The following is a 26,498-nucleotide window of genomic DNA, read 5'->3' as shown; positions in this document are numbered from 1 at the left end:
AAAGCTCACTCCGTTCTGCCTTCCCCCCTCTGCTAGCTGCCTTTCTAACAGGGAGGCAGCAATACCAAATAATCCCATCAGATAAGGGTTTAGGACTTGAACCTGGGATACCAGGTTTCAAAGCCCAACCAAGGATATAGCCTGATTGTGTGCCCTTCATATTGCTCAACTCTCCATTTATAAAATGGAACTAGAAGGGGACCATTTAGTATTCTATTCCGCCGCTGGTTTTACAATAGCGTAATTATTTTATTCTTCGCTGCAGTTTTATATCAGTTTTATTCTGCCCTGCTTTTATTTTTTGGTTTGTTTAGATATTTGTACTGCATGTTTTTAATGGATTGTACACCGCCCAGAGAACTTTGGTTATCGGGTGGTTTTGAAAGTACAGTCAAGAAATAAATATAAAAGGAAAATGCCGCAAAATTGCTGTGACAGTACACAAGATCCAAATTGTAAACCACATTCAAAATAATAAACAATAGAAAGGCCACTTTGTGTGGACTGTGTTGCCTTTTCTTGTCCAGAGCACACTGTCAAACCTGCAACTGATGGCGAGGTGTCTTATTAACATTGGAAAGAAAGCCAAGCTCCAGGCATGGCAATGGCGTAAAATGCCTAATAAAGTTGCCCTGACATTCCATCTGTGTTCATTTTGTTGCCTTGGAATGGGAAGAAGTGCTTAGCAACATCCCGCCTGCAGTCACAACCTCCGTAAAACCCTAACGCTCCTTTTCTTGCAAAAATTCTCCGGGGTTCGGAGAAACCCATAATGCGGAATCCATTACGGAGTAACTAAAAGGGATCCATAAATGTATTATGTATGTAATTTTGCTCCCTGTAAGGATCTGAGTGTAACCATCACTTTAGAAAACCATAGCCTTCGGGCGAGAGAAATGAGAGCCACAAATCAAGCAGTAAAGCAGTAAAAAAAAGATTAATACGTCGCGGTATATTGGTGGGCAGATGATGTTCAGATGCTGCTCTTAAATGGACCCAGCAGGCTCTTCGAAGATGACTGAAGTTGCCACATTTTGTGTGTGTGACAAAATGATACCCATTTATAAGAAAGTTCCCTCCATCACTGAATGCTGCCTTTTCAGGTAATGATACTCATTCCTGACAAAGCCCACAAAAAAAATAGAAGAAGCCAGGAGTTTCCCCTCGCCATTCTTGATTCACCCCGTCAGCTGTCTGGATTGCAGGGATGAAAATGCCCCTGCTGCGAAAAATGCTCCAGAGTTCAATGTCTCCCAACACAATGGGGTTGAGTTAAGTGTGGGAAGCAGTTTCCTTTTCTCTGCTTGCGGCTGAACATTACAAGGCTGCAACCAGTTAATACAGCGCACGCAACACAATCTTGCACGCTGACTACGATGGGGCCATAGGCGTGCACAGCACATCTCATTAGGGTGGGCACTCACGGATCATTATTTTTTAAAGGTGAACATTTATTGAATGCCCAATAATAAAGGACATTATTTGTATTCATTTATTTATCATACGCTGTAGACAATGGTGCCCTACTGTGCATTTGGCTTGCTTGACCGTGGGAGGACCTTTGCAGGTGGGGAGGGAATGAGGAGGGACTCCTCAAGCCCAAGCACTGGTGGGGCTTTGTGGTGACACTGGCTGGAGGAGGGACTTAAGCCTTTGCTGCTCCTCTTCTTGGACTCTTTGAAATGTGGCTCCTGACAGAGAGGCTCCCAGAAGAGTGATTCCTTTTTGCTCCTGCTGCCAGGATCAATGGTATGGTGTCAGGGATGGTGGCAGCAGAGCAGCTGGAGGACCATTCCCACTGCATCTGGAGCCCCCACTGGAGCCCTCCTCAGTGCAGGGCTTATTGTTTGAGATATCACGGTGTGCCTGGGCACACCCAGCACACCCCCTGTACACGCCTATGGATGGGGCTTGCAGAGGTGCAAATATAAGACTGCAGATAATTTTATGCAGATAGCTAACTTTGTGCCTAAGACAGGGGTATGCAAAATGGTACCCATGGTAGGGGTGAGCAAACTCACCTGCGTTTGCCTCAAGGGGTGCTTTCCTCGCCACTGCTTGCCAGGCTGAGGCTTGGCTGGGCCTAAAGAATCATAGAATAGTAGACCTGGAGGGGGCCTATGAGGCCATTGAGTCCAACCGCCTGCCTGCCCATGCACTAAAATCATGCACTTCCCCTTCCTGTGCCAATGGTGGTGTGTGATTTTGTTGTGTAGGTAGGCAGCTGCTGAGTGCTCGCCGGGTTCCCATAAGTACTTGGGAGGGGGTCTGTGCTCATGTCAGGAGTGCCTGACTGGGTCCGGGGTTTTGGACACTGGGGGAGTGGGAAATCTGCCAGACTCCTGGACCCTGCCAGGCAATTGCAGCATCTCTACCATCAATGTACCCTACTCTTCCCACTTAAAACAAAACAAAACAATTAACCTATTTTCATACTGGCAGCTGGAACTGTTGTGAAAGAAGTTTCTGTTGGTGCTGAAAACTGTGGCTTCAAAGGAATTGGTTAGTGGGGCTCAGACTGCACTTCTGTCTGGTACTCAGTGTTTTTGACAGGTACATGTCCTTTGCCATGTCTCTCATGGAAGCCATTTTGTGGTGGTGCCCAGGACAGTTTCTCAAATTTTAAATTCTGCCCATGGGCTCAGAAAGGCTCCCTTCCCTTTGTCAAAGAGAATTGCTGGTGCTAGTAGTTTTAGTCCAAGTCTGTGTACTGATTCGATGCATCTTAAGTAGGGGTGTGCACGGACCCCCTGCTCCGCCCCGCGGGCCGATCTGAAAATTTCGGATCGGCCTGCTCCGCTCCGCACCGCTCCGCCCATACTCCGCTCCTCTTCGCCGCGGAGCTCCGGCTCCGAATCGGAGCTCCGCAGTGGAGGGGAGTGGCGCCAGGTAAGGCTGGGAGAGGAGGGTGGGTGGGGGTTACCGGGCCCAGCCGCCGTCGCCGCCTGTGCAGTGACGGCGGCAGAGCCCGGTAAGGGACCAAGGGGGAGGGGGGCCTTACCTGCCTCCATCCGCGGTCTGTCGGCTTCTTCAATTGAGCCCGCGGTTCAACCAGGAAGTCTGGGCCGTGCGGCCTAGACTTCCTGGTTGAACCGCAGGCTCAATTGAAGAAGCCGACGGACCGCGGACGGAGGCAGGTAAGGGAGAGGAGGGCGGGGCGGGGTTACCGAGCCCTGCCACCGTCGCCGCCTGTGCGGCGACGGCAGCAGAGCCCAGTAAGGGACCAAGGGGGAGGGGGCCTTACCTGCCTCCATCCGTGGTCCGTCGGCTTCTTCAATTGAGCCCGCGGTTCAACCAGGAAGTCTGGGCCGCAAGTGCGGCCTAGACTTCCTGGTTGAACCGCGGGCTCAATTGAAGAAGCCAACGGACCGCGGATGGAGGCAGGTAAGGGAGAGGAGGGTTTTTTTTACCGAGCCCTGCTGCTGTCGCTGTCGCCCATGCGGGGGCGGTAAAGTGGGGCCCGGTAAACCCCACTTACCTTTCCGGCGGAGCTCCGGATTGAGGCGAAGGATCCGCCTTCACCTTGATCCTCTTCGCCACGCTCCACCGGCCCCCCAATCCTCTTCGCCTCCGCCTTAAGGGCAGGCAAAGCCCCCCGCTCTGCTTCTAATTCGCCGGTCCGATTAGAAGCGGAGCACATCCCTAATCTTAAGTAGGAATGGACAGATCTGTAAATTTTGGGTTTGTTCTGTTTCTAATTTTCAAAATTTTTAAGTTTAGTTTATCCCAAACTTCAATTTTTTTCTAATCTTAACTTCAGTTTATTCTAAACTCAGAAGATTTTTTTTAAAGTTTGAATGAAAATTTCTATGTATTTTTGTACAGCATGTGGTCCAATATACCTGTTTTTGGGCACACAATTTTCCTTGCATTTTAAAGGTTATTTTCACTAATATATGCATTTTTGTGTGTACTTTCCCCATTTGTATGCATTTTTTTTGACTGGAGGACTCTATTGCAAAATTTAGAGAAGTTCAGATTTTGAAAGACAGCTGTTTCAGTTCATGTATTGGTTCAAATTAGGTACGTTTGCACTAAAACTGAATGAATTTCTCCCCCATCCCTAAATGAGGTATTGTTCAATACCTTATTTAGGGATGGGGAGGCTCCCCTCTTTCTCTCAATCAGTAGGAAGTCCAAGGAACAGCTGCTACAGGGCCACTACTGCTCCTTAGAGAGCTCCTTTAGAGTTGTGACTGGTTCTGACTGAAATCCGGAGTGGATTCGCCACCCCGACAACATCGGAGCCACCAGCCTCCACTGCTTCCTGCACAGGCTGGGTTTCCTCCCCCCTGGGCAACAGCAGCCTTTACTGGATCCTTCTCTGGTTCTGTCTTCCCAACTCTGAGTTCTGTCACCCTCTCGATGGCTGTGTAAACATCAGCCATGACAGATGTTGAGACTCAAGCCCTGGAAGTTATGCTCTTCCCCTTATTTCAGTTGTATGGAGGGTTTGGTTTGGTTCAAGCTCCTCATTGGAAAGAGATGTCCCAAAATAGGTTGGCGCCTATACTGAAAATCCAAATGGTGCGTGGCATGGTATTATTCAACAAAACAATGGACAATGTGCTGCCCTCTAGTGGTACAGCTCCCCACAAATCTGCCACTTGAAGAGTAAGGCCAGCCCTATTCTAATTAGGGCTGTGCAGGGATCCCCGATCCACCTCGGAGGCTGATCCGGAGCCCCCGAAGCAGCCCAATCCGCCTCAAGGATGCCTCGGGGGTTCCCGACCCGCCTCAATGCTGAAGCCAAGGTGAAATTCGGGCCCTCCAAGGCGACTCGGAGTTTTCTAGGTGCTGGCTGTGCAGTCAGGCTGTGCAGCCAGCAGCCAGAAAACTCCCCCCTCTTAAATGGTGCCTCTGCCATCTGCCACCGTGGATGGCGGAGGCACCAGGTAAGCCCCCCTCCCCACTTCCCCACTTCCCTTCGTCTGCTGCCCTCTCATGCCACTGGTTTGCGTCCGGCAGCTTCCACTGCCGATGACACTGAAGCCCAGAAGTAGGCTGTGGCCCGGGCTTCAGTGTCGTCGGAGTGGAAGGGGTGGGGGTGGGGGGCAGCTCTGAAGCGCTGAGGTGGCCTGAAGCTTTGGAGCCAATTGGCTTCAGCTTTGGGCCTCCTCGGCCTTCGCCCAAGCCATCCAGTTCGGATGGGCCCGAACCACCCCAATCCGCTTCAGATTCAGGGTTCGGATCCGAGGTGGTGCACAGCAACAACAACAACAACAACAACAACAATAATAATAATAATAATAATAATTTCTTACCCATCTCTCCCTCTGGATCAAGGCGGCGAATAATGTTGAATTCAAAAATAAAAGTGTTCAAGGACACTCGTGTTGCCTTAACATGGCATCCAAGGGATGGTTTATGATATGAAAGAAATACAGGTTTGGAGCCAAGCCCTGTTATGCCTGGTCCCCAATTAAATCCTGTTGATTATTATTGACAACCATCTCATTAATGTGGGTAAGTCTCATGCCTAGTGTTCCGAAGCCTGAGTCGCCATATCGTAATTACTAATAAAAAGAAATATAAGAAGGCGCACAGGGCAGCGGTAATAGAACTGCCAATCACATGCCTGCACTCTAGGCCCTGAACATTTATTCTGGCATTGCTCAGAAACACCCCAAGCAGAGCAGCTAATGTTTACCTTCATACCAATTATTCCCAGGAGAAACACAAGGACATTTCTACCTAGAGGCCTAGAAACGTGTCATAAATTTACACGAAGGACAGCTCTGCCAAGTAAGGAATAGGGGAAAAAAGAAAACCCTGAAACATTACAAAAGCTCTCGTGACGGAGAAATCCGCTGGGCGATTTGTTGTTCTCCGGCTCCTGGTGCCACGGCAACTAATCAGATACTAAATGCAATGTTTAAGAAGTCACTTAGAAGACAAAATAGTTAATGAATGTCAGTTTATCGGAGATGATGTTTTGGATCTTAACTGGCAGCTGAAAGTCACACAATATTTACCTATAAGTCATCTTCCTGTTCAAATATGCTGAAATTACCTTAGCAATGACTTCCCCTTCTATCATTTGCTGAACAAGTTAGCACACAGCAACGATTTTTGTCAGCATGTTTGAGAAGATTTGAGGTTTAAAATCATGATTTAGGTGCAGCATTTTATCAGCATTGTCAATTGTGCTACTTTGCTCATACCCTATGAATATTTCATTTTTTTTTAAAAAAATGTTCATTTTGGGGAGGGGGTGAGAGAAATCAGGACTGTACCATGCCCGTGGTGAGCCTGAATTGGGTCATCATATTTGCAAAGGGGCCTAATGTGCGTAAGCTCGAACTGGACAATCTGTACACAATGGAGTTGAGTGCATAGATCACAAGCTTTGGGGTGACATCCCTTGCAAATGTGACAACCAGTGCATGTGTGTTGAGTGCATGGTGGGGGGTGGGGGTGGGATGGCTGGTGCTTTCATAAGAACATAAGAAGCACATGCTGGATCGGACCATCTAGTCCAGCATTCTGTGGCTAACCAGTTGCCCACAGGAAACCCACAAGCAGTACATGAATGCAACAGCACCCTCCCACCCATGTTCCCCAGCAACTGGCGTGCATAGGCATATACTGCTTCTCCTGATACTGGACGTAGCATGTAGCCATCAAGACTGGTAGCCATGGATAGCCTTCGTGAATTTGTCCAATCCCCTTTTAAAGCAATCTAAATTGGTGGCCATCACAAAGTCTTGTAGACGTCAAGTATGTGCTGTATGAAGAAGTCCTTTCTTTTATCTGTCCTGAATCTCCTAGTCTCTGACCACATAAAGGAAAGAAATGCATAGCTAATATCATGGGTGTTCAAAAATGTATATTTTAATTTATAGTTGGAGCTGGTTAAAAATGCCTATTGAATCACCAAGAAGTTTTAAACCACAAACTAGTCTAATGTTGCAATCCTATTGGTTGCACGCTGGATGATCATGAGACCTTGAATTTGGAGACATCCAATCATCCTGTGGAGGGCAGGAGGGGTGGTGGATATGATCTTCACCTCCTTGCTCTCCCTCCTTACATTTTTTGCTAGATGGGGTTTTTTTTGCCTGTCTAACTGGGGCATTTTGGAATGGGGGGGAAGGAGGCTGCTGAAGCCTCAGGATAGCTCATATCTTGGCCACTCCAGTCTCCTCCCCTTCCTGCCCACCAAAATGCCCTCTTACCCCCCTCTCTGAAGTTGCTTCTCCGACCTCAGAGAGCAGCAGTCACTGATCTTTCAGTGCCAGCTACGAGGGGGTGGAGGCCAGAGGACTGGATCTCTGACTTTCCCTTCTGAGGTCCGATTGCTGTGTCCGACCTCAGAGGAGGGGTCCCCACTATCCTACAGCCCCTTATATGCTGTCTAGGGGCCATAGGAGTCACCCTAAGTTCAGAAACAAATAGCCCAGAATTCCAGTAGAGTTGTAAAGGACAAAGTAGGCTGGCCATATTTTTCTGGGTTTTGTTTAATGGGAGGTGAGATCCTACATTAAACTACCGAAGATATTCAGCCCTTGTCAGGAACTAGCTAACTGAGTAACAATTTTGTCAGACACAGTAGACTCATTTCGGGGAAAGGCTTTGGCATCCATCTCGATGCTGTTTATTACTCCGCGGCAGGCAGCTGGAAAGAATAGCTACGCCGGTCATTAATTAAAAAATAAATGTCAGCTTACACAGCGATCTGCTGTAATAAACTGACAAAAGGCATTCATAGGTATTTAATCCAAAGGCAAGAAAATATTACTCGTCCTTTTAATTAGTACATGTTGCAGGAGATGATGAAGCCGATGCCAGTTGCATGCCCCAAACCAGTCACCAGAGCAGAGGACCAAGCAGGTGCAAGTTAACTCTGGGTGTACTATTCTCCAGACATGACTGGAGGTTAATAATAACATAAAAGCACAAGAAGAGATATGCTGGATCAGACCAAGCATCCATCTAGTTCAGCATTCTGTTCACACAGTGGCCAACCAGCTGTTGACCAGAAATCCACAAACAGGACACAAATGCAACCAGTGTCACTGATTCAGGATTGGCGTATAATGTGATCCTGTGGGCAAGCACCCACCAACATACTTGCAGCTGCATTTTGGGTGGCCATGCATCCTATTTTACAGAGGACAGTCCTCTATTTGAGGCTCATTTGCTGCCCTCAAGTGTAATGGAGGAAACTGTCCCTTTACCACCGTGGGCATCAGATTCAATGGCCAGGCTGGCTCTCTGTTGTATGCAGAATGGGGCAGGGAGGGGGGGCAGAGGAAGCATTTTTAATGTAATTCTTTATTTATTTATTACATATCTAATCCACCCATTAACTAATGTTCTCTGGGTGAACTGGGTACGATCCAACAAAATTCCTGCTTAGACCCTTTGAAATGAATGGTATTTAAGTTACTCATGACTAACTGAAGTCCCATTCATTTCAATGGATCTACTCTAAGAAGGATTCATATTGCATTTCACCAAGAGGGTCTTCTTGGCGTTGGCCCCACACCTTTGGAACAAACTCCCTTCATGCACCATCCTTGCAGGCCTTTGAGAAGGCCTTGAAAACATACTATTTTACTGTGGCCTTCTCATGATATGAGCACTGCTGTTGCTGCTATTGCCATTGTTGCTGCTGTTTTTATTGTGGGCTTTTATTGTTTTTATTGCTTTTTAAATTATATTTATGATTTCATTGCTTTTAATAGTTTAACTGTTTTTATGTGTTTTATTGTTGTAAGACACCTTGGGAGGGCTTCTGCCCTGAAAGGCAGCCCAGAAATGTTTGAAATGAATAAAATAAATAAAATTGTTATCTTGTCCTTTCCCTCAAAATTGTCAACTTCTCCTTTACCTCAGGCCACAAAGCGTCTTGTGCCTGGCCTGATTCTAAATATTCTGTGGGGGCGACATGATACTTTGCATAAACCCAATATAAATTTGACATGTAGATAGGATTAAATAAATAAATAAAGTATCTTGCAGACACTGGCACTGTATCTCTAACACAGATGTTAACAAGCACACGTGGAGGAAAGTTACTTAAAAAAAATGTAAGAAGCTAAAAATTACAGTTGTGCTCTCTGTTTTTCCTGTGTGTATTATTTGAGGCAAGACTCATGTACCACACGGTTACTTATCGGTGGTAAGTAGTGCTCCTTGTTTCTTGCTTCCATTCATTTCAGGTTTACCAGCCCGTTTCGTAGATCAATTCGACTGGCCCAATTCCCCGAGGGGGACTCCTTTTGCCGTTAAGGGGGACTCTGTCACAAATCAGTAATTGTGGCGTTCGTTCAGTTCCATGAGGCAACATGAAAAGCGTGGCTGGCAGATTTATTGATTACATTTCACCAGTGACCAGCAAGAGGCAAGCACTCTGAAAAATCCCCAAAGGTGATCATTAGCACTGAGTAACTGTCACTAAACATTAGCACCAGCAGCAGACTGGAGCAAAGGCGGAGGAAAAAAAAAAAAGAGCACAAGACTTTAAAGGCAAGACTTGCGTGGCATAGCCAGGAGTTCAACAAGAAAGGGAGAGGGAAGGAAAAGTCCACTCGCATTAACGCTGCTCTACGAGACAATGGAAACAATATGACATATGTGTAAGCCAGTCCCTGCTGCGACCTTCCATTTTGCAGTGCTATATGGATCAGGCCTGCACACCACGCGTGATCATCATGCTGGACACCACCACTAGGGGCTCAAGAAATGCTGCAAAAGTGATGATGTCATAATGCTGCAGAGCCAATCAGATTTAGCTAAGTGATGACATCAATGAGAGCAAGTGAAAGCAATGTTGTTTATATAAGGATACATCTGTCGTGTTTTCCCCAAACCTCCTGCCTTAATGAGAGATCATAAAGAGGTCTGCCACATAATCCAATATTGCCTTTATTCAGGCAATAATCATCTCTTCCCACCTGAAGGGAGTCTAACCTCTAGGAACTTTCCTAGAGGTTAGTTTTGCCTTTCCTAGGCAAAACTATGCAAGCTAAGCAAGACAATTGTCTTTTCAAGAAGAACGGAAAGCCTTTCTCCAGAACGCTTTAACTTCAGGAGACTGGGGCCAGATTTACACCAAGCAGGATATGACACTTTGAAAATGCTTTGAAAACTTTATGTGGAGTGTGTCCTGGGCCCCAACAGTTGTCACTACTGTTATAAACCATTTTAAAGGCATAGTGTAGATCCTGCCTGGTTCTGGAGAAGCAGTTTATTTATTTATTTATTTATTTATTACATTTCTATACCGCCCAATAGCCGGAGCTCTCAGTTGGTGAGAGGCTAGTCAGGCTGACCTCTCACCTTCCTTTAGCGCCGCCTGTTTTAGTCTGCAGCCTACTCTAGGATCAGCTAGCCTTGAAGTGCCCTCACCCTCAGAATAATACCAGTTTCCCATAGACTGTGTGTTGTTTACACTTTCAGAGATAAGGTCTGGTGAAGGTTCAATTCCCAGCTGGTGAAGAGCCCAAGAGAGTCACCTTCCCCACTCCCTGTATAGGCTGGTATGCTTCTGGCACTGTCTCTTCTGCTTCAGAATCTGATTCTGATTGATCACCTGAAACTCCTTCCCCCAGCCTAAGGGGAACAGGCCTAGTCATAACAACATCAGTGTGATGCTTATTACCAGAGTTCTACCAGACTGATTTTGTCCATTTTTTTTAAAAAAAACTGAAGCTTGAGCAGTGCAGACATGCAGAAAATGTTGAAAGTCTGAACATGTTCAAAGTTCGAGCTTTAGTAACCAAAGCAGTATGTTTTGCCCTCAGACTACTAGTGCCCCTGGTGACGTGAGCTTTACATTCATGGCAAAAGCAACACAGAGTCTTGTGGCCCCTTGAAGGCACCAGCATTCACAGACATGAGTCCGCTTCATCAGATGAAGGAAATATTATCCTGGGTTGGCAGGTATAATATGCAGATGGGTGTGGAGCAGGGATGTCGAACCTCCTTCAGCCCAGTTCGATTTTGGCAAAGCTCTTGTGGTAAGCAAGGCTGAAGGAAAGTGGGATCCAAAGGCAATAGGGATGGGCCCCCAAAATACCAGTATATTGTAAGTGCAGAAAACGGCAGCTAAAATGATCAAGGGGCTGGAGCGTCTCCCCCATGATGGAAGGTTACAAGAGCTGGGATTGTTTAGCTTGGAAAAAAGGAGGCTAAGGGGAGACATGATAAACATGTACAAAATTATACACGGTGTGGAGAATGTGGCTAGTGGGACATTTCTCTCTCCCCCCCATAATACTACAACCATGAAGCTGATTGGTGGGAGATTCAGGACAGATAAAAGGAAGGACTTCATACAGTGCATAGTCCAACTATGGAATCCATTACCAATTTGGATGGCTTTAAAAGGGGGTTGGATAAATTCTGGAGGAGAAGGCAATCAATGGCTACTAGTCCTGATGGTTATGTCCTTCCTTCAGTAGTAGAGGCATTAGGCCTATGTACACTAATTGCTGGGAAACATGGGTGGGAGGGTGCTGTTACATTCACATCCTGCTTGTTGGTTCTTGATCAACAGGTGCCTTAAACCAACACCCAGCAAAGCTTGGGCGTGGTAGGGCTGTTGCGGGTGGGGGTGGTAGAGAGGCGTGGAGGCCACCAATTGGTTGGCCTCATGTGGTGCCACTGCAGCAAGGAGAGGGGGAGCCTATATAACAGCACTCACCCCTCCCTCGACCTTCTTTGAAAAGCGGCTCCCTCCTTCCCTTCTCTGTAGGCAGTGGGGGTTATCTGGTCATCCTTAAGAGACCAAGTAGGAATTTTTTTACTCAAAACCTACTGTTAAGGTAGTTAGTTTTTTCGCCTACTTCACACTGCAAGACAGGCGGGCAGTATTAAATAAGTTGATTGGTTAGTTCAATTTTAATTGTCCAATTTGGTCACATTTGTTGGTAGGGAAGTGGACATCTTCAGATCATGAGGATTGGTGAGCATTCCAAGGCACCTATCAGTGAGGGGTAAACGCCTGAGGCTCACCAGCTGTGAACCTAGCGGCCCAGCTGGGGAGATAAGGGTTACCCTTGAGGCCGACCATTCTCACTCACCCAGAGGCTAGCGTCATGGGGAGGAGTGACACCGGAAGGTCTCCCACCCCAAAAGGGGGAGCCAGGGGATGGTGACACGCCACCCTAAGGCCAAGAATCTCTCGCCCTAGCAGAGTGGCTGTTGGCTGCTGAAGTTCTGATGTCTGCTTAGGTTCATCCCATATATATATATATATATATATATATATATATATATATATATATATATATATAGTGGCCCAGTTTTAAATCCAGCTATTTTGTGTTGCCTCGTAATTTCCACACTCCACATTCTGCAACTGGTTGGCCAATGTGTGAACAGTGTGCTGGACTAGATGAACCATTGGTCTGATCCAGCATGGCTCTTCTTATGTAACTTAACATTCTAACTGACAGTAACTAAGGCCTTAGCTAGACCTAAAGTTTATCCCGGGATCGTCCCGGGGTCATCCCTGCCTGCTCCCGGGATCCCCTGTGTGTCATCATGAACAGGGATGACCCGGGACGATCCCGGGATAAACCTTAGGTCTAGCTAAGGCCTAAGCCTTGGAAGAGGCATTTCAAACTTTTAGAATAGGGGAGAAAAACCATGCAGAAGCTGTGAAAGCAACAAATCCTCAGTGATTCGGGGAAAAGGTGTATGGCTATCTGGAGAACTTGGGCCTGGGGTTCAGTGTTCCAGATATATAGAGAAGAAGAAGAAATAATCTCAGCAGTGGGGTCAGATGGAAATGAAATGCAAGATGGTGCTATATAAATAAATAATAATAATAATAATAATAAATGGCTTATGCCGGCAGGGAAGTGGGGCCGAGGCGCGCTAACGTTAGCACACCTCCCCCAGGTTTCCACACGTCGGACGCGCAGGGACGTCGCGTCCCTGCGGCGTCCGCCATTTTTTTTGTTTTTGTTTAAAGGGGCTGGGTGCGGCCCGAAGACTCCAGAGACGGTAAGTGGTGTTTTTACTGTGTTTTTTAAAAACGGGGGGGGGGAAGGATGGCAGGGGGGTGGCAAGGGGGAGGGGGGGTGCGATCGTGCCGCCGCCCGAGCAAGCAGGCGAGCGGCGCTTGCTTGCTCGGGCGGCGGCGGCGTGATCTCCCCCCCTCCCCCTTGCCACCCCCTCTGCCATCCTTCGCCCTCCCCTCTCTTCCCCCCCCGGCCGACGGGCGCTGTGCCAGGCAGGTCCGCGGCTTTTCGCGAGTAAGCGAGGAGCCGCAAAAAGCCGCGGAAGTCCCTAGACGTTCCCCAGCTCTGGCCTGAGGCCGGAGCTGGGGAAAAGGCATGCCATAAGCGAATTCGCTTATGGCGCGTTGGAGGAGGCCTCAGCGCGGCCTGCCTCCGGATTCCCCTGTGCGTCATCTGGACGCACAGCAGGGAAACCGGGTCAGAAGGCGCGCTAAGGCCTCGTCTAGGAAGGCCCTGTGTTACAGTTTATGTAATCATGTGAAATCATTACAGCGGCCCTTCTCACTGCTCATAAAGTTCCTGGCATTGGTGAGTTAATCAACACCTTTAGCAGGATAAAAGCCTGTTATCCCGATTCAAACAAACATATTTTACAAGGGGTGGGGGGAAAGGACAAAAGTAGCCCAATAGAGTTGCTTAAAAGAAAGAAGAAAAAAAGAAATACAAAAAGTGGCTCAGGAAACACCTGATGGAGAGATGGGGAGAAGGTGATGTTTTATATTTGAATTTTCAAATATTGCCAGCTATGCTAATATACAGAAGCGCCACCTTCAAATGTCCCTGGGTGGGCCATTGCTAGTTATGCTCGTTATGAAAATGAACCAGTTGAAGGAATTTGCCACTTTACCTTTGCATTTCTGCAGCTAGTCCTCCCCACAGAAGCAAAAGAATTTCCTCCTCCCTCCTTTTGCTGTAGCAGCAGAAACGTACACAGCGCACATTGGAAGCAAGTCCCAAAGCTAATTTTCTGGCTGTTCCTCCTCTTAACATAATAGTACATTTGCCTTTGGTGCACATGGGCCATTGCTCCAGGTTTAAAATAAAATAAGAGAGTTTAATTTCCCCTTTGCCCTCAATAGACATTGCTCAGTCTGCCACACACAAGTGTTCTGCGGTGAGGCTAAGAATTTAGGAGAAATACGCAATGGATTCAAATGGATTCAGATTTCTATGAATCAGCTCTGCGGATTCTGTAGTGGGCCAGTTTTTCCCAAGTCATACGGATTCCATGGACTGGAGATCAGATTTTCATTTGAGGGGGGGAATTTGCACTAATTTGCACTAGCGCTAATGCTAAGTGTGCATTAGCGCTTGTGCAAATGTGCTAATGGACATTACTTAGTTCACATTTGCACAACTACACATTAATGTCATGCAAATTAGTGCTAATGTGAATTAATACCAGTAGAACAGCATTCTAGTATAAATAATTTTGATTCCATTAATAAGCAGACAATGGAATGAAATCTGCAAAACAAAGTTGGAATGGATTTAACAAAATTTATACAGCTCTTACTTGAGAGTGTTGCAGAAAGCTGAACAAAGTCAATAAGCAGAGCTATTCCCAACATGGAATGGGCCATGTTGTAGCTCCCTGACTTATTGCTGTTAAAGATAAGGCACCCATCAGAAAAAAAAAATAGGTGGGAAATAGAATTGGACAAATCTGTGAATTTTGCTTTCTCAATGATTCTCATATTTCCAATCTTAAGTTTGGTTTGTCCCAAACGTTGAGCATTTTTTCTTTTAAAGTTTGCATGAAAATTTGTAAGTATTTTTGTGCACATTTCTCCTAGTATGTACACATTTTGACTATTATGCACACTTTTAAACAAGCAATTTTCCTAGTATAATGCATTCTCTAATATTATTTCCCCTAATATATGCATTTTTCATACACAGTTTTTGATTGGAGAAACCCATCTCACAATTCAGAGAAGTTGCAAATTTCAAAAGATAACTGAGTTTTATTTCACATACTGGTTCTATAGTGCAAAATTAGGTAAATTTGCATCAAGGCATGAACTGAACAAATTTCTTTCCTATCCCTAGCGGCAGCCCGAATTAAGCACTAAAATGGTTGAATCTACAGGGAACAAAGCACTCAAAGCCCTGGGCCTCAATGGATGAAGCCGTCTGTTTTGGTTTCTCTCACATTCAAACATATTTTAAAATCTCAAATTCTTTTTGTCCCAAATATGAAGAACTTTGCCAATTTTGGCAAATTCTTATGAAAAATGGACAGAAATGAAATTCTCATGCATCCCTATCCAGATAGCGAGTGTAGCAACAGAAAGATTGAATATGTTTGAACAATAAAAAACAGGAAAAGGTAATGTCTGCACATTAAGCCCACATTGGGCCCATTCAGACGATACTGAGGGCTCTGTGGTTAGCTTAACTGTGCCTCCCTATGGTTAGCACTAATTACAAGGCATATGGTTGCACATGACACTGTAAACCCTGTCCGGGTCCCAATTTCCTTAACCACATGCCAACCACAAACTTGTTAGAGGAACACCTGAGTCCTCCGAATGCTCTGCCCCATCAGCCCTTGCACCCACTATTTTAGTTCAGTTCCTGAAGTCAGCAGCCCTTGAAGCTTGTGACCACTGTCTCCTGTGGTTGTCAGCAACCTTTCAGGAATATTGATCCCCACCCTCTCACTGGCCAGGAGTTATGCCAGTAGATTTGTTTACATGGAATGCGCTGCAGTGCTGTCCCGAGTTCACTGCCATTTTGGGAGTGTCTGCTGCTATGATTGATGTAGTCAGCCATTTTGAGGAGGTACCTCTGCCGTCCCGAACTTGCTGCCATTTTGGGAGTGTCTGCTGCTATGCTTGATGTGGTCAGCCATTTTGAGGAGGCGCCTCTGCTGTCCAGAGCTCGCTGCCATTTTGGGTGTGTCTGCCTGATCTGGGGGTAATTGCAGATCACTGGGGCTGGATTCTGGACAGGGTTGAATTGGAGATGTGCCTTTGGGTAGTAAAAAGGGCTGGATTCCATATATGGCCCTTTAAACTGCCTGTATCACTTGAAAATCAGGACCGATTACACGAAATGGCGGCCACTGGGCTGTATTAGAACTGGAGCTATGAGGGGCAATGAGTGAGCCTGCAGGCTAGAGTGGCCTAGGCTATTTAGGCTGCTTTTTACTGCTAGCTCTATGATTTCACTCCCTTAACCACAGCTGCATCGCATAAGACACCTTAAGCCAAAGTTAGTGCCACTAAACCTGCTGCAGAACAGGGTTAGTGAAGCCTGCCACAATGTAGTTAGCAGGTGTGCCTGGTTAAAGAAAACACATTGCACAAGACACCTTAAACCCTGCTGCTTAACCCCAAACCGTTAACCAGCAGAGTTAATGATGTTGTCTGAATGGGCCCAAAATAATCCCTGCTCATCAATGATATTCACTATGGCCCTGTTCAGAAGACACCTTAAACCATGGTTTTTTAGGCTTTAGCCATGGTGTTTAAGGCTGTTTTGTTAACGAAAAGGCCTTAATCACCCTGGTTTAAGGTGTCTTCTGAACAGGGCCAAAGTGTGTTTGTGGAAGGGTACATATTGAAGGGATGGATGAACTCACCCACATCTAATTCATTGGTTGCTTGCCCTGCTGCTGTCCATCCTTGCTCGCTGCGCTGCACAAGCCGAGGATGTCACGAGCCCATCTGATGACATCATGAGCACATCCTCCCTTGTCTGGAGCCTTCATCACGTGCAACAATGGAGGCTCTGGAAATTACTTATTTTCCCTGTTGTGTAAATGGCAGCTGCAAACGCCCCATTTATGCGAGAGAAAAGGCGCAAATGGAGTATTTGAACATTTATTCTTGCATAAATGGGGCCTTTATGGTAGGGTGACCCTATGGAAAGGAGGACAGGGCTCCTGTATCTTTAACAGTTGCATAGAAAAGGGAATTTCAGCAGGTGTGGGGAACCTGGTGAAATTCCCTCTTCATCGCAACAGTTAAAGTGCAGGAGCTATACTAGAGTGACCAGATTAAAAGAGGGCAGGGCACCTGCATCTTTAACTGTTATGATGAAGAGGAAATTTCACCAGGTTCCCCATATATACAAATGACACCTGCTGAAATTCCCATTTCAATACAACTCTTAAAGATACAGGAGCCCTGTCCTCCTTTTCAGATGGTCACCCTATTTATGGTCACCATTTATGCATCGGAGAAATGGGCAATTTCTGCACACATTGGGGGCTCCAGACGAGGCAGGGTGACTGCCAGGTGCTAATTGGTCATGGGTTAGTCCACCCTTCCCTAGCTGTGAGCTGACTACACAGCCTCTGCATTTACTTTGCTGCAGATGGAGTTTGAGCCCCAGTTTTTGTTCCCAACTTTTACCTTTGCAGAAGAGAGGGACTTAAGGGAAAGTGTTTAGACCCATGGACTCTGCATACTTTGCAAAGAGTGAAAACGTCCAAGGAGAACACTTGACGAAAGAAACCATAGTCTAAACTGGAACATCTTTTTCTGTTCCTATATCGCTAGATGAGATCTCCTTACCACATACAGATCTAAGAGGTTCTGGGAACCCCTTTCCCGGGGTGGGTGGGAATACTCACAATCTAGAGCAATGTCATTCCACAGTAGGAAAATCCATTTTTAATTGCCATCTCTTGAAGGAGTGGGGATGGGAGAGGACACCTACCACCAAACACCACCTTTTACAACACTTCCTGGACACAGTCTTCCCCCTATATTTCCATACAGTTCTGAGATATTGGCAATTATTATTTAAGTCAAAAGGGAAAAAGAAGAATAATTTACACCATCCATCATTGTTTCCTTGCATGAATAAATTACAAGACACCGCAGCAAATCAATTGTGGGGAAAGAAACAGCCCATGCCAAACGCTGTGCTTGTGTGTATAATTTCCTTAATGTTTTCCATCCTCATACATCAAAACTACAGACTGAATTTGGCAATCCTGAAGCAGGAGAAAGCTCATTATCCCAAGGTCTTGCAGGGCACCTCAAACCTAACTGGAGAGCCAGACCATGTAATAAGGGGAAACAGGTGTGCCTAATCCCCAAGCATAGACTTTGCAACCTACTGGGCCTCATTCCCCCTCTTCACCTCCCTGACTTTCACCCAAGAAGCCAAGGGGCTCAAGGGGGATCTAACCTCACACGGACTGGATTGTAATCTGAACTCTCAATTTGAGGTTCAGCTAGCAACCTGGGGAAACAACAGTCAGCTCAGGACCAGCACTCCTAGTGCTAAAATGTCCCTGGGATGACAAAATAAATAAATAAAGGAAGACGGCTAGGGTGTCCTCTTTTACATAGACAGTCCTCTATTTGAAAGGGAATAGCCAGGGAAGTGTCTTCTATTTGAACACATCTTCTATTTGAAGTGCTTTTCTACCTAATTCTGGTTTAAAGATAATGAACTATTGAACTGTGGCTCATCCATAGTAGGGTGACCCTATGGAAAGGAGGACAGGGCTCCTGTATCTTTAACAGTTGCATAGAAAAGGGAATTTCAGCAGGTGTCATTTGTATATATGGGGAACCTGGTGAAATTCCCTCTTCCTCGCAACAGTTAAAGGTGCAGGAGCTATACTAGAGTGACCAGATTTAAAAGAGGGCAGGGCACCTGCAGCTTTAACTGCTGTGATGAAGAGGAAAGTTCCCCAGGTTCCCCATATATACTAATGACACCTGCTGAAATTCCCTTTTCAATACAACTGTTAAAGATACAGGAGCCCTGTCCTCCTTTTCATATGGTCACCCTAATCCACAGTTAGCGCTGATAGGCAGGCATGTAGGGTAACTTGGTCACACAGCCTTCTACATTATATGGCGAGGTGAAATGTGTTTTTTTTAAAAATTGAAATCCTAATAATTATTTCTCAATTTGCATCGAGGCATATCAATTAGCCTAGGCAAACAGCATGGAAGTCACCATCCAATTCTGTTCTCTTTTTTCAGGTGATGCATTTCCTCTTTTGGGGGTGATTCGTAAATGGCCACCCATGCCTGATACTAGATCAGATGGTTTGTACTGCCAGCTGAGTATTGTCTCCAGGGTCTCTAGCAGTGCTCTTCTCCATCATTGGCTTTCTGATCCTTTTCTTAACTGGAGATGCCAGGGATTGAACTTGGGATCTTTTGCACACCAAGCACATTTTCGTCCACTGGATGATGGTCCCTCCTCATAATGCCCAAGCTGCAACCAGGATGAACTCTGAAGATCCCCCCCTCTAAACTTTTGCTGTCCTTGTGCACATATGAAACTACCCCTAGTTTTGATGCCAAAGGGAAAGTCCTGCGTGAGGGGATCAGTTTTGTGAACATATTGGAAGCTCCTGATCCACATGGTGCATTGAAGTTTTAGGATACGGTTGCCATATTTTTTCCCTGGTGAGGCTCCTCTACCTTTAACTGCACACAACGATAACCTGTGAAGCTTTGGGCAGGAAAATGGGTGTCCATTTTTTCTTTTCCTGTTAGGTAACTTTGAAGGGCAGAGGAGGCCTGCTCCAAAAGATGACCATATGGGAAAGGAGGACAGGGCTCCTGTATCTTTAACAGTTCTACTGTAAAGGGAATTTCAGCAGGTGTTATTTTTATGCATGCAGTACCTGGTGAAATCCCCTCTTCATCACAATAGTTAAAGCTGTAGGAGCCCTGCCCTCTTTTGTAGATACAAAAGAGAGCAGGACTCCTTCAACTTTAACTATTGTGATGAAAAGGGAATTTCACCAGGTGCTGCCTGCATTCAAATGACACCTGCTGATATTCCCTTTTCTATAGAACTATTAAAGATACAGGAGCCCTGTCCTCCTTTCCGTATGGTCACCATAGGCAACTCTATAATAACGGATTCTGCATGGAACACCTTTTCAAACTTTTCCAATCACTTCATGCCTTTGATAGTCCACAGTAAGGGAGGCCCAGTGTCAGCACTGGCCAAAAGAGATGGAGCCGCCATGTTGTTGTGGGATCCTGGGCTATAGACTTGCCCCCGAAACCCAAAACTGAACTTATCCTTCCACTGGTCTCCCATGTGCTGTATGGAATGTGAACTAGGGGTGATGCTCAGGCAGGTGTAGGCAACAAGCAGCCTGCCTGTGCCCCCTGACCGTTTTTGCATCCCCTCCATGCCTTGCTCCTGCCAATGTGCCACCAAAATTCAGTGGTGTGGTGGTGACAGCAAAAAATGCCTCCTTTTAAAAGTGAAAAGCTGCAGTTTGCTGCCAAAGTTCACCTAGGGCGATTTTATGAAGACAGGCAGGGTACAAATATTTAAATGAATTCAATGAGTAGAAGTTTCTAGTTTAGCTGCTACGAGAGCACAAGTGTAAATTTTTCTCTTAACTTCCTCCTTTTATAATATATATATATATATATAGAGAGAGAGAGAGAGAGGGAGAGAGAGAGATGGCAGATTACTTTTTTCACATCAGTACATCCACAATCAGAGGGTACGTCTGCACAACCACTTTGCCCCATGAGGCCTGCTTAAAGACTTACCGCGTGGTGGCTCAAACTGCGCAGAGAGGCGGTTGTCTGTTGCCTCCAACCACGTGGTGAGCTGAGTGTTACAACGTTCCTGCAACCGGTGAGAAATCCTGGGGAGCAGGGTGTGAACCCACCCTGAATTTTCTGCTGTTGGACAAAAGAAACATTTCCTCTCATCAGAGAATTACGAACAAACAAACGAACAAACAAGCAAATCCCAGAAGAATGTAGAAGTGGGGCAAAAATGTTCATAGTACCTTGGGACAGGAAGGGCTATGGAATATTTATTTGTTCAAAAGATTTATAAAGTGTTTGTGGGGATATCTTTCCAAAGTGGCATGCAAAATTTAGAAGCACGAAATACACCAAACAATGATAACAAAAATAATACGTCAATAATAAAATTTAAAATTAACAGTGAAAACCAGATGTTATCATTAAAGCCAGGTAACGCTACGTACATATCGGCATCCAGTTAAGTCAATTATAGGCCAAGGGTAATAGCTCCAGGATTTAGTGTACCACATAAACACACTGATCATCTACCAAGGTGTGGAAGAATGTCCTTCAGGAGACAAACCAGTTCGAGTGATGGTCACAGGTGGATTGCACGTGGACATCCACTACAACTTGATTGTAAATTTGCCATGTAGGACTGGACTAACCATTATGCTTTGTACACTATAGATCAGGAAGCCATAAAGAAGGGCTGAAATGTTCACTCAATTGATCGGTTGATTTGAACCAGATTCTCCCTGCCCCTAGTTTGATGGCCAAAGCAGACATTACTTTAGATCTCTATCTCCCATCTAGCAGCTATGTCTTTCTCCACCCTCATTCTTATTCTAGAGTTGGCACAGGGCTCCCGATGCAGATCGGGATCCTAGCATGGGAGATAGGGGGCTTTTAAGAGCCAGATTGGGGCCCTTGTGCCTACTCTAGAACAAAAATGGAAAAAAGAAAGAAAGAAGTTGAAACTGCTAGATATGGATTTAAAGTAATGTCTGCTTTGGCCCTGAAACTTCATCCACTACACCACACTGCCTCACATGAATTGTTGCTTTCACATGGAGGCAGTTTGTGTGGCAAGCAATGTGCAAGCTGGACAGATGTTCTCCATGTAAGGGGTGCTGTTATGGGGAACACCCTGGCTGTGCACATATTCCCCTTACCAGCCTGCTCGTTCCCAGCAGTGATCGTTTGTAGGGCTGGCCTTACCAAGAGGCAGACTGAGGCAAGTGACCCAGGCAGCAGATGCTGAGGGGGGGGGCAGCAGTGGCACCTGAGCACCCTCTTCCAGACATTCCCTCTTTTTAGAGGACAGAGCAGTGTGTGCACCTACTAAGCTGGTCTACTGCTCTGTCCAGTTGACTTCATGGACTGAGTGCCATCTTGTCTTTGCCTCAGGCAGCATAATGTCCTGATGGTTTGGCCCTGCCAGCTCTCTGTGTTGGGTCTCCAATTGCCTTTGTGCTGGTGTAATGTGCAATGCGTAACACCATTACACAAAGATCCAGGAATACGAGTACACAATCTGTTGTCTTTTCTGAAAGTAGCCTGTGTTTTGGGGAAATCCCCACGGAGAAGGTGTCAGCTCAGAAATCTTCTCTCCCCGCTCCCTGCACACACTTTATCTCTGAGATTTATGACTTCCTGGAAATAAAAGCATATAGGAATACTGACACAGCAACTTTACTGCACTGTGTTAGTGACCTTAATATATTGGGACTGGCGATACCGAGGTGTCGCTTTAGCGCTGATTATGGTTCATCAGATTTTCTGACATTTGAGCTATAAATTAAATGGAAAGTACATTTGTAATGTGAAGTCCATGTCTACTTACTTAATCTAATCAAGTCTCAAATACTTGCTTTAGCAGGCTAATAGCCTCTTGAAGAAACATGGGGCTGTTCCACATTTCATTTATGTGATGGATGGGATGGAGAGATGGATTAAATCGTAGGTGAGTACCTGGGGAAGGGAAAGAAAGCGACGGCGCTAGTCTGCATCGCGGAGGTTTTTCAGCTACGATTAGGCCTCTTCCTAAGGCCACAAAACGGGGCCTGTTTTAGTTCTGCACTGAGAACCTCAAAGGCAGTTTGTCATTTAGCATTCTTTACGAGCCGAGTGCCCATTATTAGGACAGCAAATGACCTTCTCCAATATGGTGCCCTCCAGATGTGTTGGATTGCAATTCCCATCATATCTAACCTGTGCAAATGCTGGGGAACTACCAAACAATTGGTGGTTGAGGGGAAGGGTGTGTGGCCAGGGAAGGGAATGTGGCTGTCATGACGAGGCCTGTTCACCCTTAGGCAGGGGGAAGGAGTTTCAGGCGATCAATCGGAATCAGATTCTGAAGCAGAAGAGACAGCGCCAGAAACATACCAGCCTACACGGGATTTGAGGGTGATGATTCTCATGGGCTCTTCACCAGCTGGGGATGAACCTTTGCCAGACCTTATCAATGAAAATGGTAACAACACACAGTCTGTGGGAAATCATATTATACAGAGGGGGAGGGCACTTCAGGGCTAGCTGATCCTAGAGTATGCCACAGACTCAAAAGGAAAGAGCTAAAAGAAGGTGAGAGAAGGTCAGCCTGGCTAGCTTCTCACCAAAGTCTTCTTCAAAACCAGCCTCCTTGAAGGTAAAGTGTTCTGGGAAAAGGCTTTCCCCTTTTCTTGAAAGGATAATTGTCTTGCTTATTTTCCATATTTTTGCCTACAGGAAAGCTCCTAGAGGTTAGACACTCTTCAAGCAGGAAGAGATGTTTATTGCCTGAATAAAGCTTTGTGGATTATGTGGGAGACCACTTTATTGTCTCCCAACAAGGCGAGACGTTTTGGGGAAACATGACAGTGGCCAGGGGAAAGGAGGTGTGGCCATCTGGGGGAATTTGGTAGTACCAGATTGGGACTCTAGACAGGCTAGATTTTGCTTGAGGTCTGTTTTTCTGCTTTAGAGCAATAGAGGGAGGGGACTCCCATTTTGATCAGAGCAATGGACTGTTGGAGATCTCATATCCCCCTAATGCACTGCACCATTTTCCAAACTGAAATTGACCTGCCCCTGAACATGGGTCTTCCACATCACATCTGGTATGGATTTTAGGATTTATGATGGAAGGGGATGTATGGATGGACTTGTATATTGTGAAAAATATGCTCCTAGGTGATACAGGGCATCTCCATATGGAAAGGAGGACAGGGCTCCTGTATCTTTAACAGTTGCATACAAAAGGGAATTTCAGCAGGGGTCATTTGTATGCATGCAGCACCTGGTGAAATTCCCTCTTCATCACAACAGATAAAGCTGCGGGAGCCCTGCCCTCTTTTGTATCTGTTCCCTCTAGTAGAGCTAGATATAAAAAAGGGCAGGGCTCCTGCAGCTTTAACTGTTGTGATGAAGAGGGAATTTCATCAGGTGCTGCATGCATACAAATGACACCTGCTGAAATTTCCTCCTTTCCATAGGGTCACCCTAAAGGCCCATAGCAAAGGTGTTGTCAGTGTAGAGTTGATGACAGCTTTTGCCTCTCAAGGCCTTTTGTCTTAATATATCACATCTTCTGGGTTTGTTTGCATTGCATTATCTCATTTCGTCTCTTTCCCTTGTACTTGATGCGAACATCAAGTGTTAGTTTTGGGTATGGTTGTTTTTTAAATGCCCCCATAAAAAGCGTAAATTGAATGATTTCTCCATTGCTATCATTTACATTTTAATGAGTTCTAAAACTGAAATGGAACAAGTCAAATGAAATCAGTATATAAACCACTATTTTTCATTAGAATTGGAATTATGTAAAATATTATGGCCGCTCTCGACAAAATACATTATCTAGCTTCAAAACAATGTGTAGGAACAATAAATTTCCTTAAGTATGCACAGTCTGGGCACCTGGTTTGGCAGTGCTGCAGAAAAGAAGGAGAGCAAAACACCTTTTGTTAGCCAGCTCTGAAAGTTATTAAGATTAAAAAATGAGAAACAAGTTTTCAGGTTGTGTGACTGAGAACTCAAGTGCCAGTAATATTATTCCTGCCTTCCAATTATACATATGGCCTTAACTCTGTTTCTCTCTCTTTTTAAATGAGATTTTCTACATGAGGCTGTTAATCTGCTGTATCTACTTTCGGTTCAGTCACAGAATTGAGATCCAAGCTCTAGACAGATTTCCCCTTGCTTTTCCACTACACAACCTCTAGGTGGCAATGTGCTGTACCGGAACAACACAATTAGACAAGGAGGAAAATATGTTTTCTTTTGCTTTCACAAATAATACTCTATTTTCCCTGTTCTAAAACGTCCCTAAAAGTTTTTTTTTTTTTAAAAAAAAGTTAAACTGGAGGATTACAACATCATCTAAACAACCAGTAAACACCATGAGTAAGGAATGACAAGTGCACAATAAATGGCTTGTGCAAAAACGTTCTATATGCATATGAGGGCTCTGGGTAATCTGTGCTAAAAAAAAAAAAAGAGTAATCATCCAAATTCTCCAATGTGTAAAGTTCAATTCTGAGGCCTGAAGCAATTATGTAAATCAAGCAGAATTAGGAACATAGGAACATTAGCTGCCTTCTAATGATTGTTCCATCTCGTTCAGTATTTTCTATGCAGACTGGCACTTACTTTCCAGGGTTTCAGGTGGACTCCCATCTGAACTGGTTATGCAGCTGGGGATTAAAAGCAGTACATGCTATGCCACTTTGTCCCTACACTGGCTTTCATGTTTCACATAACTTGATCTGCGTTTCTACCCAGGGCAAGGGACATAGATCAACAGAGGACATGGGCCTCTCCTCACCACTGGAACCAATTTCGGTGGGGCTGTGAATCCATTCTGGGTTTTAGTCAGAACCAGCCTGAATGCTAAAGGAGTTATCTAAGGTGCTGAAACAATTTTAGGAGTGTTCAACATGTTGGATAGAGAGTTCTGGCTGGTTCTGACTGAAACCCAGAATGGATTTACAGCCCCACTGAAATTGGATCCACCAGCCTCCACTGTCTGGCATCCTCCTCCAGCAATTCCTAATTAGAGCATAGGAAAAACTCTGCTGGATTAGAAGAAAGGTCCATCTGGTCCAGCCTTCCCCCACCTGGGTACCGCCCAATGTTTTGGCTACACCTCCCATCATCCCTGAACATTGGCTATGCTAGCTGGGGGTAATGTGCAGAGGGAACTAAGAGTCATGATCGTTAAACAGAAATTCTGTATCACTTCGAAGACTGCAAGGGGAAAATTGGACAGTGGAATTCTGCGACCGGTGCAGCTTTTCTGCGCTCTTGCAGAATTGTAGCACATCCACACAACTTTGATGATGAACTACTGCCATCATTATGGACAGAAGAAGTTATCTGATTCCACATGGTTGTAAGGAAGGCTTGTCACATAACATGTGATGCTCAGGTACAGGAAACCAAGGGTAAAATCCAACATAAATCCTACTTAGAGCAGACTCATTGAAATGAATGAGACTGAAGATGGTCATGGCTAACTTAAGTCCCGTTCATGTCAATAGGTCTACTCTTTATAACCCATGTATAAACTGTGTGCCGGGTTGGTGCTTCACTATTTATCTTATTTATCATGGAGAAAAGATGAGACCTCTGCTACTGTGTTCGGGAGACTAGGCGGAAACCCTGCAAACTGGTGTTTCTGCATGTAGCCTTCTGAGCATGAAAAATGTTACATTTGACTGATACACGGTGAGAGGAGCAACCCTGAGGATAGGGATGTGTGAATCAACAAATCTGAGCTTTCTGAGGTTCTCTGGAATCCACTCAGAAGCTCATCCCGATTTGTTTCTGCATGAGATTGGGAGCTTAGTTTTTTACTTTTCACATGAAAACTTCGTGCACATTTTCATGCATATTTCCCCCAAACGGAAACATCAGTTGTGCACATTTTTATTGTTCTCCCATCAATTCAAGTGGGTTTGGGCACATTTTTCAAAAGTAGGCATTTTCCCAATGCGCACCATGTTGTCGAACTTATTTTGTTGTTGTTTTGCAAATCACATTATGAACT

The 26,498-nt window shown here is 45.4% G+C and overlaps 1 protein-coding gene across 1 annotated transcript in view; it reads right to left on the bottom strand.

Moving 5' to 3' along the window:
• The window catches only part of ADARB2 (adenosine deaminase RNA specific B2 (inactive)), a 484,223-nt gene that overhangs the window by 303,970 nt on the left and 153,755 nt on the right, over positions 1 to 26,498 (bottom strand). Inside the window, exon 2 of the mRNA XM_063125777.1 lies at positions 20,480 to 20,614. Within this exon, the coding sequence (XP_062981847.1) occupies positions 20,480 to 20,614 (135 nt within the window). The remainder of the gene's footprint in view (positions 1 to 20,479; positions 20,615 to 26,498) is intronic.

The sequence above is a fragment of the Elgaria multicarinata genome, chromosome 1 (assembly GCF_023053635.1).
Source record: "Elgaria multicarinata webbii isolate HBS135686 ecotype San Diego chromosome 1, rElgMul1.1.pri, whole genome shotgun sequence".
Lineage (NCBI taxonomy): Eukaryota > Metazoa > Chordata > Lepidosauria > Squamata > Anguidae > Elgaria > Elgaria multicarinata.
The sequence above is the reverse complement of the archived record's forward strand: the minus strand, read 5'-3'. Positions and strand labels throughout refer to the sequence as shown.